The sequence below is a fragment of the Coenobita brevimanus genome, chromosome 72 (assembly GCF_032717465.1).
Source record: "Coenobita brevimanus isolate Jiangsu-jjx chromosome 72, ASM3271746v2, whole genome shotgun sequence".
NCBI classification, from domain to species: domain Eukaryota; kingdom Metazoa; phylum Arthropoda; class Malacostraca; order Decapoda; family Coenobitidae; genus Coenobita; species Coenobita brevimanus.
Window position 1 is genome coordinate 27,363,565 of NC_137025.1, and position 16,207 is coordinate 27,379,771.

Genomic DNA, 16,207 nt, shown 5'->3' on the forward strand with positions numbered 1-16,207 from the left:
TTAGATCAACGCCCTCCAGTAATCCCAGATATCACTGTCGAAGGACTCTATGTAGGGATGGGGCCAAGGCGCCCATAAGCCTAAACATATATAACTCTTCGTAACTCCTAGTCATGGATTTATAAAGTATTATTTAGGGTCTGGCCTGAGCCCCCATCCTTGTGTATCACCAAATCATGCCACAGAGTACCTAAAATATAACTTTAACAATCTAAAACACAGGTGACAAAAAATTCCGATTTCTTCCATGTCTTCTTCTGTCTGAGACTTCTCTAGTACTAAAACTGGCATATATATACTGTCGGTAATAAATCAAAGATAAAAGGTCGGGAATAGGTCAGCTTTTGCGGTTATGATTCAGTAATGACCAAACATGGTGTTATAGTGAAGGGTAAAAATGGGTGTAGTAGTACACCAGTTTTAAGAACAGTCAGAATTTTAAGGCCACCGGGTACTGTCATTTAACTCTAAAATTTATTATTCAACTTGCATTAAACTTGGTGAAAGGATCTAAAGTCATCCGTAAAATAAATTATTCAGTTTTGAAAACAATAACATAGGGTTCAGTGTCACAGGACAAGGTCAACTGATTGTCCAATATGAACCAAACTTAGCAGGGGAGTTCATGGTCAAGCAAGGATGAAGTATTTCAAGCCTGAGAACAATAGGACAAAGGTCAAGGCTACAGTGCGAGCTCAAAAGTTTGGTCATAATCTGTCTGCGAGGTGTGGATGTTGAGAACTCTCAGTGCTTCCTATTGTTATTTTTTCCCGAAAACTATATTTAGCTCAATGGAGACTTTTCAGACAGGAGCGGGTTAGTCTGATCCTTCATTCATCCCTTCACTAATCCAATGCTCTGAAGTTTTAAAACTTGCGAAAACCTTCGGATCTTCTTTTAAAAAGAGGTTCTTAAAAAAACAAAACAAAAAAAATAATGAAAAATGTATGATGATGCAAGGATGGTAGTGCTCCGAAAAACACCAGGACTAGGTTGAGACAGAAAAAAAGTTGTAAAATATATATATACATATATATATATATATATATATATATATATATATATATCTGTCTATCTGTTTCTATATCTATCTATCTATCTATCTGTCTATCTATATCTATATCTATCTATCTATCTATAAATATATATACAGTAATCCCCGTAATATCTGGACGCCCAATTTCTGGACATCCCCAATTACCGGACATTTTCATCCCAGGATCCAATATTTCCAAAATGGGCCAAAAACCACAAAAAATTCGAAAAAAATCTGACTTTTTCCCGCCCGTAATTTGAAGTTGGTGCACATGGCGCGGGCCAGCTTTATTTTGGTGTGTCATTCCGCTGACGTTTGCTAGAGTGCCCCTGCATCCTCCCCACTTACTGCCCGTCTCTCATTGTGTGTGCACACTCGTCGTCATGGCCGCCCACATGCTCGCTTTTGTGGTGGTCCCTATCTTCTCCAGGCTCTCCTGTTGCTCTCGTGCCTCTTCTTCGTGTGTGTGATGATGTCCCCACCGCCTGAGAAGAGGAAGAGAGTGGTTTTGACTCTGAAGAAGAAGAGGGAGATATTGGACAAGGTGGATGCTGGATGGTCTTCCTCACACATCCTTCGTGAATTCAATCTGGCCCGATCTACTTTGTTTGATATCAAGAAATCCTGAGACAAACTTATGCAGTACATGGCTGACTTCTCGTCAAAAAGCAAATGCAATGTGGAGAGGAAGGTGATGTTTACTCCCAAGTATGCAGAAGTCGACCGCTCCATGTTGATTTGGTATCGACAACAACATGCTGTTGGTGTGATGGTGCGTGGCACGGAGCTGAAGGCTGCTGCTGAGAAGTTTGCAAGGCTTCATGATGCCCTAAACTTCAAGGCATCCGAAGGTAGGCTCTTCGCGTTCAAGTTACGTCATGGCCTTACCAACCGTAAGTCTCGTGGCGAAGCATTGGACGCCAACAAGGATGGAGTAGATGAGTTTCGGCACAAGGTGAAGCACTTGATCAACAGGGAGGGACTCACTCTCGGTCAAGTCTACAACGCTGACGAAATTGGCTTATTCTATCGCTCTTTACCTACGAACACTCTAGCCGAGGAGATGGAGAAGCATGTACCTGGCCACAAGCTCTGCAAGCAATGGATATCTGCTTTGTGTTGTGCCAATGCTAACGGCATCCACCGGCTCAAGCCCGTTATTATTGGTCGTGCAAAGCAGCCTCATTGTCTTCGTGGGGTGATGGATGTCCTCCCTGTCGTCTGGTACCATCCCTTGAAGGCATGGTTCATTGCCCAGATCTTCAAAGACTGGTTCCACCACCATTTCGTCAAGGAGGTCATCCATTACCAGACGGAGAAACTGGGAATCCCACGCAACCAGGTAAAGACCCTCCTTCTCCTCGAAAATGCACCTGCTCACCCATGCGACAAGGACTTAGTGGCTGAGAATGGCTGCATTAGGTGCATGTTTCTGCCACCTAATACTACTGCTCTCATCCAACCAATGGACCAAGAAGTGATCGTGGCAACGAAGAGGCTGTACCGACAGAAGTTTCTGGATGAGGTGATGGTTGTTCTCAAGGATGAGGACGAGCGCAGGCAGGGACGGGACACGCGAGGCCAGCGGACTTTGGAAAACCTTTGCTGCTACAACATCAAGTCTGCCATCTACAACTGGGCCAGTGCATGGAAGGAAATCTCTGTCAAGACTCTAGAAGATGGTTGGTCTCGTCTGCTTCTCGGAATGGATGTGGAGCATGATTTCCTAGGTTTTGATGTGGGTGACTTCCATGCACTTCTACGTGCGCATGGGGACGATGTTAATGTGGACGAAGTGCGTGAGTGGTTGGATGACGACGAGGGCGATCCTGGGTATCATACATTGTCTGATATCGGGATCGCATCATCAGTTGCAGGTGTCAGTACCCAGCTTGAAGATTCTGACGAGGACGGCGACGATGATGCAGATTCCTCTCAGCATGACACTACTCCAGCCATCCCCAAGCTGAGCACACTCCGGGAACACCTAGTGTTCGTTCTGGACTACCTGGAGCACCCGGACTGTGACAGGGAGATGGGGCCCTTGGGACTTATGGGGGAAGTGCGTGCTTTCAGGCAGCACATCATTAATCGTCAAAATCGTCGTTCCTTGCGTCAATCAACCATTGACAGCTTTTTCAGGCCCGTGACCCCCGCTGTGCCCAGCCCTGGCTCCACTCCATTGCCTCCCCAAGACAGGCCCTCATGCTCCGAGCCACAGCCCAGCACATCAGGCACGGTGGAGTCACCAATCGACGTGAGTTTGCATCTCACTTCAGAGTCGTCTGCAGTGGGTACGCCATCACCACGACCTAGCGATGCACCCCTAGGTCACCTTCAAGAGCTACTCTCAGACTCTGACAGTGATTAGACACCTAGAACTTCTCCACTAGATCACACGGGAGTTTACAGTGTTGTGCAGTGAAAAAAAAAAAAGAACAGTGCATAGTGTTAAGGAATTAGAATTCTGAGTGAAAAGACAAAGATTTAATTGACTTTCAGTGTAATGTAAATTAACTAGAGTGTGTTATGTTTAGGAAATTGTTTTATGAGTGGAAAGACTTTAAGTGCAGAGTGCAACACTTATTTCATTAAGGTACAATGGAGCACAGGTAAGATAAGAGTGCACAGTGTTAAGAGAATGGAATTCTGAGTGCAAATGACTAAGTTCAGTGCAAGACTTCATGAACAGTGTACTGCAAGTACTTCAGGAACTCCTTCTTACTGTCAGAGTCTGAGAGGAGGCGGGTTATTAATCGAGATGGCCAGAGACTTGCTGTAAGTACACAGAATGTTTCATATTGTACTGTATTTTCCATACTGTACTTATCTCTAACACCTCATTTCACTTTTTTATGTCCCTTATTGGTGTGAATAGGTGCTATGTATGTGCAGTAGGGAGGTGTTTTTCTGAGTTAGGCTAGGTTAGGGTCCATAACTACCAGTCCAGGAGCCAGGGACTTGTAAGTACCCAGAATGTTTAATATTGTAGAAACTCACCTCTAAAACCTCATTTTATGGTTCTTTTGCATTTATTTCAGTCTTTTATGTCCCTTATTGGTGTGATTTGGGTCTTAAATAGGTGCAATGCATGCCCAGAGGGAGTTGTATAGGTGTTTTTCTGAGTTAGGGTCCATAAGTGCAAGTCCAGGAGGCCCCAATATCCAGACAGGACCACTTTCTGGACGTGCCTTTGGCTCTGTTACATCGGATAGTGGGGGGATTACTGTGTATATATATATATATATATATATATATATATATATATATATAATTCACAATTACTCTCTATTCATTCCTATTATGCGCAGCCACTTTTCCATGCTCTACAGACATCCCTCTCGCATCTAATGCTCTCCTCACACTGTCCATCCATCCTATGCATGGTCTTCCTCTTAGCCTTACTGTTCTCACATCTGCTTCAGTTAACTTTTTCACCAGTTTCTCTTCATCCATTCTCTCCACATACCCAAACCACTGCAACACTCCCTGCTCAATCAGCCACCTCCCACAAAACTCCAGTTCTCCTTCACACTTCATCATTTCTCACTCGATCCATATGCATCACTCCACACATGTACTCCTCAGACACCTTATCTCCATTACATTCAAAGTTTTCCTTTCTGTTACACCATATTCCATGTTTCAGCCCCATATAATGCAGTCAGTACCACTACATCCTCATACATTCTTCTCTTCACATTCATTCTAAGCAAACAACATCTAAACAGTTTTGCCTGATACACCCTCATACAGTCTTCTCTTCACATTCATTCTAAGCAAACGACTTCTAAATAGTTTTGTCATTCCTCCCAGCACCCTTCTTACTTCATTCATGCTAAACTTAATTTATATTTCTATTGATCCATCCACAGCAACATGTGACCCTAAATACTTAATACTGTACTCTTATTCTCATTTACTCTCAATTTCCTCCTTCCACACACCCTTCCAAACACTCCTCCGGATCAACCACCAGTGCAGTATCATCCGCAAACAGCAGCTGATTTTGATTCTACTCTCTACCATCAGCATTCACCAGACTCAAACCTCCATCTAACACTCTCGCATTCACCTCCCTTGCAACACCATCCATATAAATATTAAACAACCAAGGCAATATCACATATCCCTGCTGCAGCCCCACTTCCACGGGAAACTAATCACTCAGACTATTTCCCACTCACACACCTGCTCTACTACTTACATAAAAACTTTTCACTCCTTTTATCAACCTACCATTAAGTCCATACAATCTCAAAACAATCCACAATGCCTCCCTATCAGTTCTATCATATGCTTTCTCTAAATTCACGAATGCCCAAAACACATCCTTACCTTTCTGCCAATACTTTTCACACACCTGTCTCATGGTAAACACCTGATCCACGCATCCCCTCCCCCTCCTAAAGCCAAACCGCTCATCATCAATCACTCCCTCTGTACCCTCTCTAACTTTTTAAATTGACACTGTACCATACACCTTACCTACAACACTCATCAGACTTATACCACTTACCTACAGAAGAACCACACACACTCTTGCCCAGTCAATCAGCACCATACCACTCACTAAACACACATTTAGCAATCTTACTAACCACTCAACAATAGTCGCTCCACCACCGTTCAGGCATTCCACAACACACCCATCCATATCTGCAGCTTTCCCTACTTTCATCTCCTTTACTGTCTTCTGCACTTCCTCCATCATGATGAAAGAATCATTCAAGTCTCCCAATACATTTATTCCTTGCACCCTTCCACATGCCACAGTCTCAGTCTCCCTTACCTCCTCTACATTTAACAATCTTAAAATACTCTGTCCATCTCTTCCTTACTGCTTCCATCTCAGTTAACGTTCATCTAGCCTCTGCTTAACCTCGCTCTTCCTTCCCAGACTCTTCCTTTCGCACCCTTTTCACCTCCTTCCAAAACTTTTTCTTATTCTGTTAAAAATTCTGTCAACCGCCTACCGCACCTCTCATCTGCTGCCACTTCAGCATTACGCACAGCCCATCATGCTCTAATCCTCTTTACCTTATACCTCTCATATGACACCTCATCCTTCCTCTGTAGCCACACTTCATGTGCATATCTCTTCTCAGCCACTGCAATACTTACTTCCGCACAGCACCATTCACTTCCCTTACTTGCACTACCACCCACTCGGCTCACACCACACACCTCTTCCGCATGCCTCACCACAGCACCCTTAAACAACTGCCATTCCTCCTCCACACTGCCATTTTCCTGTTCGTTCACTGTGTTCCACTCATCTTTCAACTTTTCCTGATACTCTATCATTTTCCCTCCTTCATCCAACACACCCACTTTCAAAACCTCCCTGGCACATCAAACTCTTCTAGTTTTAGCTCTCACCCACCTCATACGTACTCTCAACTTCCCCTCCACCAGACAGTGGTTAGACAGACCTCCACCCTCCCCTCTCATAACTCTCACATTCAACAGTCTTCCTCTTACATTCCTGGACAGAACCACATAGTCCATCAATGCTCTATCAACAACCCTTCTACCCTTCTGTCTCACCCATGTGTACTTATAAATATCTATCTTTTCAAACACGAACTACACTTTCAGCTGCTACATTTCCCACTCTGGCATTCAGATCTCCCATCTTTACAACATTCACATTCGCTCCAAAACTCTGGACACAGTCATCATCATTCCAAAAACAATCCATCTCCTCTGCTTCCCTTTAAATACCAGGCCCTTAGGCACTCACAAATATCCACAACTCACGTCCAAAGTTCGCTTTCACTCACATCAGTCTCGATAACTTTTATATAAATATAAATATAAATAAAAATATAAATAAATATATATATATATATATATATATATATATATATATATATATATATATATATATATATATATATATATATATATATATATATATACTGTATACATCATCATCATCATCCGGACCTCCTTTCCCACCCAAGGGCAGAGTGAGGAGTAGCAATGTCCAGACAGCACTAACTTGCCCAATCCAAATAGGCCACACTTCTATTCACTCATCATTCAAGCCCCAAGAATCCTGGCTCTACCAGATACGCCAAAAACACACACCACATTCTGCAGCTTCACACAGCGTATCCGAATGATTCAATCCAGATGCTGCCATGCTCACAAGGGGTGCCAAAATCCCTGATCACGCACTTCTCCTCACAAAATTCAGCCAGCCAGCTCGATCTCTTGTCAGTTATATATATATATATATATATATATATATATATATATATATATATATATATATATATATATATATATATATATATATATATATATATATATATATATATACAGTTTATCTAAACAGAGAAACATATATAAACAGACTGGTAGATGTAGAGATACACACATGCACACAAGGTTATACTCGAAAGGCGTGTTATAAATCTGAAATCATAATGCAATAAGAAGCATTTCTCGATGGTTTGTCCTTGCTCTCACCCACCTGTCTCCCCTCTCGTGACCGTACACATCTTGAAAAACAGTTGATACTTCCTATACAGCTCTCTCACAGGACTGAATGTGAACATAGAAAGAGTGAAATCTGAGGGGAGTTTTCCTGAGGTTCTTGATCTCAATCAAGGTCATCTCGCAGGTGAAAATAGGCTCGAACTTATCTTTTTATGCCCCTTTGATTAAGATCCTTAGGTGAAGTCACATGCAGACTGACTACTGGAGTTTTATGGGGTCTCACTGTTTTATCACCAACGCCTCTTCCTTCTCAGACCTTCTCTATCTTCCTCACATCGAAAGCTCTCTTATGCTCATCTTCACTGCACAGGAATGAAACCAGAATGTTCTCGGGATCTGCATATTAAGTTCTCTTATCGCTACAGCAGAGGTGATGTTCCTGACCTCGGGAAATTGGTGTCTCAGCAGCCTTAGGCTTGAAACAACATGCCTAAGGCAAAACTTGCCACAGAGCTTTCCTTTAATTGAGGAAGAAGTAAAGGGAAAACTTCACGAGAACCTTGAGCCTACTCAACACTTCCCCTTCATTATTTTTTATGTAAGAAAGAAGCCAGCAAGTTTGTTCCCTCTAAGAAAAACAATAACAAGATAACAATGAGACAAATTCAATATCTGTTCATTTCCAGATTCCTGGACACACTGGGTTTGAAAGACTGGAAATCATAGGCAGAAGTAAATACAGACAGGGGGAGACAGTTCCAGAGCTGACCAACTGCATACATGAGGGACTTGAAGTAACGGTTCACTCTTGCATTAGAGAGCTGGACAGACAAGGGATGAGAGTTTGTTACTCAATGGGTGCTGTGCACCCGCCATAGTGATGGAGAGATGCAAGCCCGTGTATAAAGTCAACAACTGTACAGTGATAAAGAAGGCACAGAGTCGGCTTAGCACACCCAATCTCTTGGAAACAGGTTTTATAAGAGAGGTAATATGACCTTTCCAAGATAAATCCCACGAGAAAGAAAGCCCATGAATGATTAAAGATGATGCAGGATTGAGTTGGATATTGTTTAAATTTAGGGGATTCTCCTGCAGAAGATTTTGTCGGGTTGAAAGATGTAAGAACTGAGTTTTGGATGCCTTAAAAACAAGTTTATTTTTATCCCAATAACAATCATGAGCCGTCAGATAATTGGTGTGCCATACCCTCATCCCATGTTTGTTGAAGTAACTGCTGAAAGGGAAGCTGTGGGAAGCCAATGGAAAGGTGAAGGGTAGAGTCATCAGCATATGAGTCGATAGGGTTAAATGTACAGCACAGAAGGTCACTGATTAATAAAAGAAAGAGAGTTGGTGATAGGACAGAGCCCTGAAGAACACCACTGTTGATAGCTCTTGGAGAAGAACTGTGGCCGTCAACAACAACGGCTACAGAACGACCAGAATGAAAGCTAGAGATGAAGGCACAGACAGAAGGATAGAAACAGTAAGAGGGCAGAGTTGAAATGAATGATTTTTGCCAGACTCGATCGAAAGCCTTTGAGATGTCAAGTGCAATGGCAAATCTTTCGTCAAATTCCCGAAACGAGAATGACCAGGAGTTTGGAAGTTAGGTGAGATGATGTCCAGTTGAGTATCCCTGGTGGAACCCATACTGACGACCTGAAGGAAGCTTGTGATTGAAAAGGTGCTTTACATTTTTTTTCTTTTTAAGATTAAACTCAGAGACTTTTGAAATAGGATGGTAAAGCAATTGGGTGATAGTTAGAAGGCTGACAATGGTCACTCTTCTTTGAGACAGGCTGAATGACAGCGAACTTCCAGCAAAAAGGAAAGGTACATGTTAACAGACAAAAACGAAAGAGTTTACCTAGGCAGGGTGTAAGCACTGAAAAACAGTTCTTGAGGACAACAGGAGGGACAGAATGGTCACCCTTCTCTGAGACAGGTTGAATGACAGCGAACTTCCAGCAAGAAGGAAAGGTAGTGTACATGTTATTAAAGATGTAAGAGTTTACTTAGGCAGGGTGTAAGCACTGAAGAACAGTTCTTGAGGACAACAGGAGGGACATTATCAGGCCCATATGCCTCGCCAGTACTGAGACCAGTTATGACAGAAAATACATCAACTGAAGCCATTTAACGTCAGCCATGAGGAAGTCAAATGGGGTAAGTGATGAAGGAATCATCTAAGATGGAACTGGAGGAGAAAGTCTGGCCGAAGAGTTCTGCTTTATCAGTCGAAGAAGTAGCTACAGAACCATAATAGTGGAAAAGAGGAGGAAAAGATGATGGGTTTAAGTTGTTAGACAGGTTTTGGGCAAAGTGCCTGAGGAAGCAGGAAGAATTTAAGTTGGAGAGTTCACAGCATTTGGTACGAATGAAATTTTTTTTTAGCAGAGTGAAGAACAGGCATAGCACGATTCCAGGCAGAAACATAAATGAGATGAGATTCAGGTGTGGGATGGCTTTGGTACTTTTTGTAGGCCTTCTCCTTGTTGTGGACACCATTAAAACAAGAGTGATTAAAACAAATTTTTTCTGCATTAGTCATAGGATATGAGCAAGGAATTTGTGCTTCCATGCTCTAGAGAATAATCTTTGTTATGCGGAATGCACATTCAGATGGCTCTCGGCCATGGAAGCAATACTCATTCCAGGGAATATCAAACAAGTACTGCTTGAGGGCCTCCCAATCAGCAGCTCGCACGTCCACAACGTCTTATGGCCTGTGCTGTAGTGAGGCACATGGACTGGATAAGAGATCCACACTTGAGACCAGCAAGCAGTGAACTGAGAATTCCAGACTTGATGGCTTTGATCAGAGTGCAGAAGTTGTACTGGTCTGTGGAGAGAGATTTAACATTTTTTTTTTCTGCCAGCTCTCTGATCTCTTCCGTTCCTTCCACAGGTGTGAGGCTGAAATTGATCTTGAGTTCAACCACTTTCTCAAGGAGTTTCCCAATAGGTCCACTGAAACCTGATCTGAAACCTGATAAGGGAGTTACAGGACCATCCAGCTTGATGAAGCGCCTCAGAGCGAGGTCATTTACATGGAGCTGACGTATCATTCAGTGACACTTGCGACCCAGCATCTTCAATAGGCCTATGACACAGCCAGACCACCCTGTATTGGTATTAATAGAGTCCTTCCTATCATGGAGAGATTCTCATCAGCTCCGTGAACTATAAGCCACTCATGCAGGCCCTGAGCAATCTTATGAGAAGGCTTTTCTCCTTCCTGAGGTTTCTCGGGAGTGATATGGTAGAGGTACTTTCCTTGAAGTTCCCCTGTCACAGTGCAATGTTCCTCGATCACTGTGTCAGATGAAATCTCCTTGCCACATCATCGTATTTCAACGTAGTCTTTCTATCCTGCATACCATCAAAGACTATACCAAAAATCTTCTCATCTTTCTTCTGATTGAGTACTTCAGCTGATGAAGTCATTATTTCCTTTTTGATCCTTTGTCCCTCCAGGCTTTCATGCCATCTATAGCCAAATAAGACTTATTTTAAGAAAGATGTCCGGCTTTGATGAGATCTTTCAGGAAGCCTTTGACAATTGCAGCTGCCAGGGCATTCGCAACCCTGTACCTCAAAGCTGCTGAAAGTGTACTGAAACTGTACCTTGGATCTTCATGTAGTTTTGTGAAGTAGAAGTTTGAGTTTCAACAGGTACTTCAGCTGGGATGTCCATATGAGCTTCAGTAGCATCAAAATTGCAAGAAGTTTCTTTTGCATCTTCTTCCAGGTTTGGCTCTTCGTCCTCCTTAAAGTCGCCCATGAGAATTTCCTCTTTAGTAGCATTCTCTCTCTTCTTGACACTAGCAGCTTTTTCAGCCTCTTTCTTCTTCGCTGTTTTGATCTGCCTCCTACTTTCTTCGAAGTCTACATAAGATATCAGGATTCTTCAAGCTTCAGATGTCTTTACTTGTTGGTGGTACAGCTACTCAAGATACAGTTTAGGAATCTTGACCTCCACAGGACAGTTACAATTCACATGGGCCTTTAATGAGCATCCTGAGCACCCACTCTCCAATGAGTAACACAAGATCTGATACTTGCAAACAAAGATTTCATGGAGATAAGCCAGCTCAGCCATCCTCTTCACTTTGGTAGCAGACTTAACTCTCCCATTACCAGCGTCTGTCATCTCCTTCAACTTCGACAAGATCTCATATGGAAGTGGTTTGTCTGTTAATGTCACATGCAGGGAGATCTTTACAATTGACTTTTACCAGAGAGTCATCACAAGTGAAGCCAGCTCGTCACTCATCTCTCACAGATGGTATTGTATTTAACCTTGGGATGTCATCACTGAGGAGCTTTTCCTCCTGCAGAAGTATTACTCTCTGTAGGACGGCTCTCCAACCTGGCATCTCTGAGAATAAACTCCTTCCCTGGGCCCACAAAATCCAAGAGTTTTGACGTTCCGAAAATATTGGTTTTATGGGTGCATTTAGCCATCTGGTCAACTTACACACCATAAACTGATCCTTTCTATTCTCTCTTCTGCTTAACCTGTCACAAATTCATATCAGTATTATACACTATCCCACCTAAACTTGAGGAGCTTGTCCCTAATATGACGTATCTATCTAAGTTGGGGGAGTTCGTCTCCATAGTGGGGGCTGTGAGAGGGGTAAATTGACTCGTTCCATTCTGACTGTCTGATTAATTTCACAATTTTCATACATTTACCAAACTGGACAACAACTCAGAAAGGAGGGGATCATCTTGCCCCTCTCACAGCCTCCACAATAGACAAGCTCCGCCAACTTAAACGGATACGTTAGAGTTTAAACACAACAGAAATAATTTTGACTATGATAATGAAATTTAATTGAAGAGTGGCAGAAATAAATCTTTCTTAGATTTTAATTTTAAGCAACATATTAGTCTGTATGAAAATCGGACTTTGGAATATATGATATGCCCTAATGGACCGCCTCCCATCATACTGTCCGGTATCACCCTAGAAGACAAAAGTGGGCTGGCAGATACAGCTTAGCAAAGAAGTGGAAAACGGGATAAAAAGGAGGAAAATGGAAATACTACAGTCAAGAAGGATCGAGGGGGAAGAAAGCAAGGCTGAAGGTGGGGAAAATCCTAACGAGGAAGAGCTTATTGACTAGCGAAAGTAAGGATTGAAAAAGAGAGGTGTGGGGAATGTAAAAAAAAAAAAAAAAAGGTGAAGACAGATGAAGAAGGCTAAATGAGACAAGTAGTGAAAAAGAAAATGGACGAAGTGTTTGAGAGGAAAATCAGCTACAGAGAGGGAGAGTAGAAGATAAAAGACAAATGAGAGAGAGAGAGAGAGAGAGAGAGAGAGAGAGAGAGGAGAAGAAGAAGATTCGGCTCCACTTCTTCAGATCTTCAACATTTCATCTCATTCTGTGCAGAGTTAATTCACCGATCAAGTAACCAAAGACAGATTTATTATTTTTTTTACTTTACTTAGATATTTTTAAAGTATTTATGGGGCCCAAGCTCTAACAGTACACACACATTTTTCGTGGAATCTTTGACCATTAAGGTGCTTTCACACATTCAGGAGTCGGACGAAGAGTCGCCAAGAGTTCAAACTCCTCGCGGATTCTTGTCAATTTGGCCAAGAATCCAGCAATCTAAGAGTGGGCCAGGTGGGCGCTACAAGCAGCTACGCATAGCTTACGCATTGCTACGAGTTCCCTAGGGCTGTGCTATGAGTAACTGAGTCACTACACATTGCCGAACCAAACGGTCGATATAGGTCTACGAGTAGCCATGAGTAGCTAAGAGTGGCTAGGAGTAGCTAAGACCCCCATTAGAATGGTTATGAGTGCGCTACGACCATCAAGAATTTGATGCGAGTCTGTCAGGAGTGTTGGGCGGAAAAAAAATCTAAAGGATGTGATTCAGGTGGACTACTCATTCCATAGCGAGCTTTCATTCAACATAGACCTATGTATCCTCAACGACCATGGCTGGAGGTGCCCGCCAATTGAAACTACTGAAGCTGCTTGTGGATTTGGCATTTGAAGTGGCTGACATCAATTTGGCAATATGTAGGCTGTTGCTTGAGAGAAAAAAAAAGGAAACAAAAGAGGGGAACCCTTTGGAACAGGTTATGGCTGCTATAACATCCTATGTACGGCCAGTACGAGAAACTTATTGAAGAGTTGAAATTACTCCCATGGCTTCAGGAATTTTCTTCGAATAGATGACAACATGTTCATGGAACTGCTGGAAAGGGTTGGTTCCCATATCGAGAAGCAGGACACCTTCTGGGGGAAGTCATTGTCACCTAGGTTGAGGTTGGCCATCACTCTGTGCTACCTGGTGACTGGAGATAGCTACAAAACCCTTTCATATGGCTTCAGAATGGCCCACAATTCCATCTCACTTATAATTCCTGAGACCTGCAAGGCCATCATTGCAGAGTATCTGAAGGATGTCCTGGCCTCCCCCACAATGCCAGAACAGTGGAAAGAGGTGGCTTCCCTTTTCTTCAATAAATGGATTTTCCACCACACAGTCAGTGCCTTGGACGGCAAGCATATTGCAATCAGGTGCCCTCCCACTACTGCAACTACAAGGGATTCCACTCCATTGTGCTCTTGGCGTTGATGGATGCAACTACAAATTCCTGTACGTTAATGTTGGAACAAATGGATGTCCTTCTGATGCTGGAGTTTTCTTTGCCACTGACTCCGAGCAAACTCACGGCAACTCCTACCACACTTTTACCATGCTCATGGCATATTCGTAATGATTCATATATAACTCTTAGCTACATTTTGCAACTCGTGGATGAAGCGAAACAAAACCTTTGAGCACTCCTGTGAAACTCCTACCTACTCTTGGAAGACTCCTTGCTACTCTTACCAACTCCTAGCGACTCCTAGCTACTATTAGTTACTCACAGAGATTCTTAGCAAGTCACAAAGGTTTTTAGGTACAAGAATCCGTTGAGAGTAACTATGATTTGCTATGAGTCACTAAGAGTAGTCACAAACGCCTTAGATACACGCTAGGAGTTTTAAAAATTCATACCGGTTCTTGAAAAATTTTGAACATGTCAAAAACATCAGGAATGCTCGAGGAGTCCCAAGACAGTGCCAAGAGTCTGTGGGACTATAGAGGAATTGTCAGAAGTAGGGTGCCCCTTTAAGGGGGCTTTCACACATTCAGGAATCAGATGAAGAATCATTGCGAGTTGCTCCTCCTGAGACACTCTGGACCCTATTCCTGACAATTCCTCTATAGTCCTACAGACTCTCGGCACTGTCTCGGGACTCCTCTGGCATTTCTGATGTTTTTGACATGTTCAAAATGTTTCGAGAATCGCTTTGAATTTTTAAAACTCCTAGCCCATACCTAAAGCATTCATGACTAATCTTAGCAACTCTTAGTGACTCATAGCTACTCTCAACCGATTCTAATATCAAAAAACCTTTGTGAGTTGTTAAGAATCATTGTGAGTAAATAAGAGTAGCTAGGAGTCGCTAGTTGGTAAGAGTAGCAAGGAGTCTTTCAAGAGTAGGTAGGAGTTTCACAGGTGCTCAAAAGTTTCATTTCATTTCATTCACGAGTTACAAAAAGTAGCTAAGAGTTATCTATAGTCGCTACGGATATGCCAAGAGCGTGGTAAAAGTGTGCTAGGAGTTACTGTGAGTTTGCTGGGAGTTGGTGACTGTTGGTTTTGAGGTGTAGTAGTGGGATCCACCATTGGGGGGAAGGGCACCTGATTGCAATATGCTTGCCATCCAAGGCACCGACTGTGTGGTGGAAATTCCATTTGTTGAAGAATAGGAAAGCCACCTCCTTCCACTGTTCCAGCATTGTGGGGCAAGCCAGGACATCTTTCAGGTACTCTGCAGTGATGGCCTTGCAGGTCTCAGGAATGATAAGTGAGATGACGCTGCGGGCCACTTTGATGTCATATGAAAGGGTATTGTAGCTATATCCAGTCGCCAGGTAACTTAACCCGTCCCGTCCCAACCGATTTTCCACCACTGACTCCCCCCATTCCTGACCAATTTTGGAAAAAAAAAATTTTGGCTCAAACCTTCACTTTTGGCGAGAAACATCGAAAATTCATAGAGAAATCACTCACCTGAGGTTTAAAATATTCAATACAGGTAGGAGTACCCCATACATTACTGGGTTTTCTATCAGGCTGGCTCCAAAGAAAACAAGTTCCACAGGAGGGTAACTATTCCACATCACTCATAAACGATATTTATTTATTTATTTGGTACGAATTTATATGTAGTACGAGAGTATATTGGGTTTCATGCAGTAATATAGGCAATATAAGCTTTGTTTCACTCACCAAACACATCAACATACCTGACCTTTTTTGGCGACATTACCTGATCATCATTTCTGACTTCCTTCCTCTAATGCTAGGTAAACATTGTCCTTCACATTGTCATCGATTGGGGAATCATTCTGGCCTTGAATTTTGCACCGTGGCATGACAAGTCTTTACTAGCCAGGTCACTGGTAACAGGTGAATTGCCGACACAATGGCGTGCGGGGGGGGGGAGGTCATGTGGGGTAAGGCATTGTTCCTGCCTGGCATCTTGTATAGGAAGGTGTCCCGTGTATATGTACCAAAAATCACGTGCGAAAATTGAAAATTGTGCAAAATAGGTACCTTGCAATTGCTGCGCGTTAATATACGTCAGTGGGACAGACAGTGACAAAACATGTGGATGTATATACACG

The 16,207-nt window shown here is 42.8% G+C and overlaps 1 protein-coding gene across 1 annotated transcript; it reads left to right on the forward strand.

Moving 5' to 3' along the window:
* Window positions 1-13,702: 13,702 nt before the first annotated feature.
* Window positions 13,703-14,101, forward strand: LOC145407084 (uncharacterized). The gene has a single exon (XM_080278108.1). It carries the CDS (start codon window positions 13,703-13,705, stop codon window positions 14,099-14,101), a length of 399 nt encoding a protein of 132 aa, XP_080134234.1.
* Window positions 14,102-16,207: the final 2,106 nt, after the last annotated feature.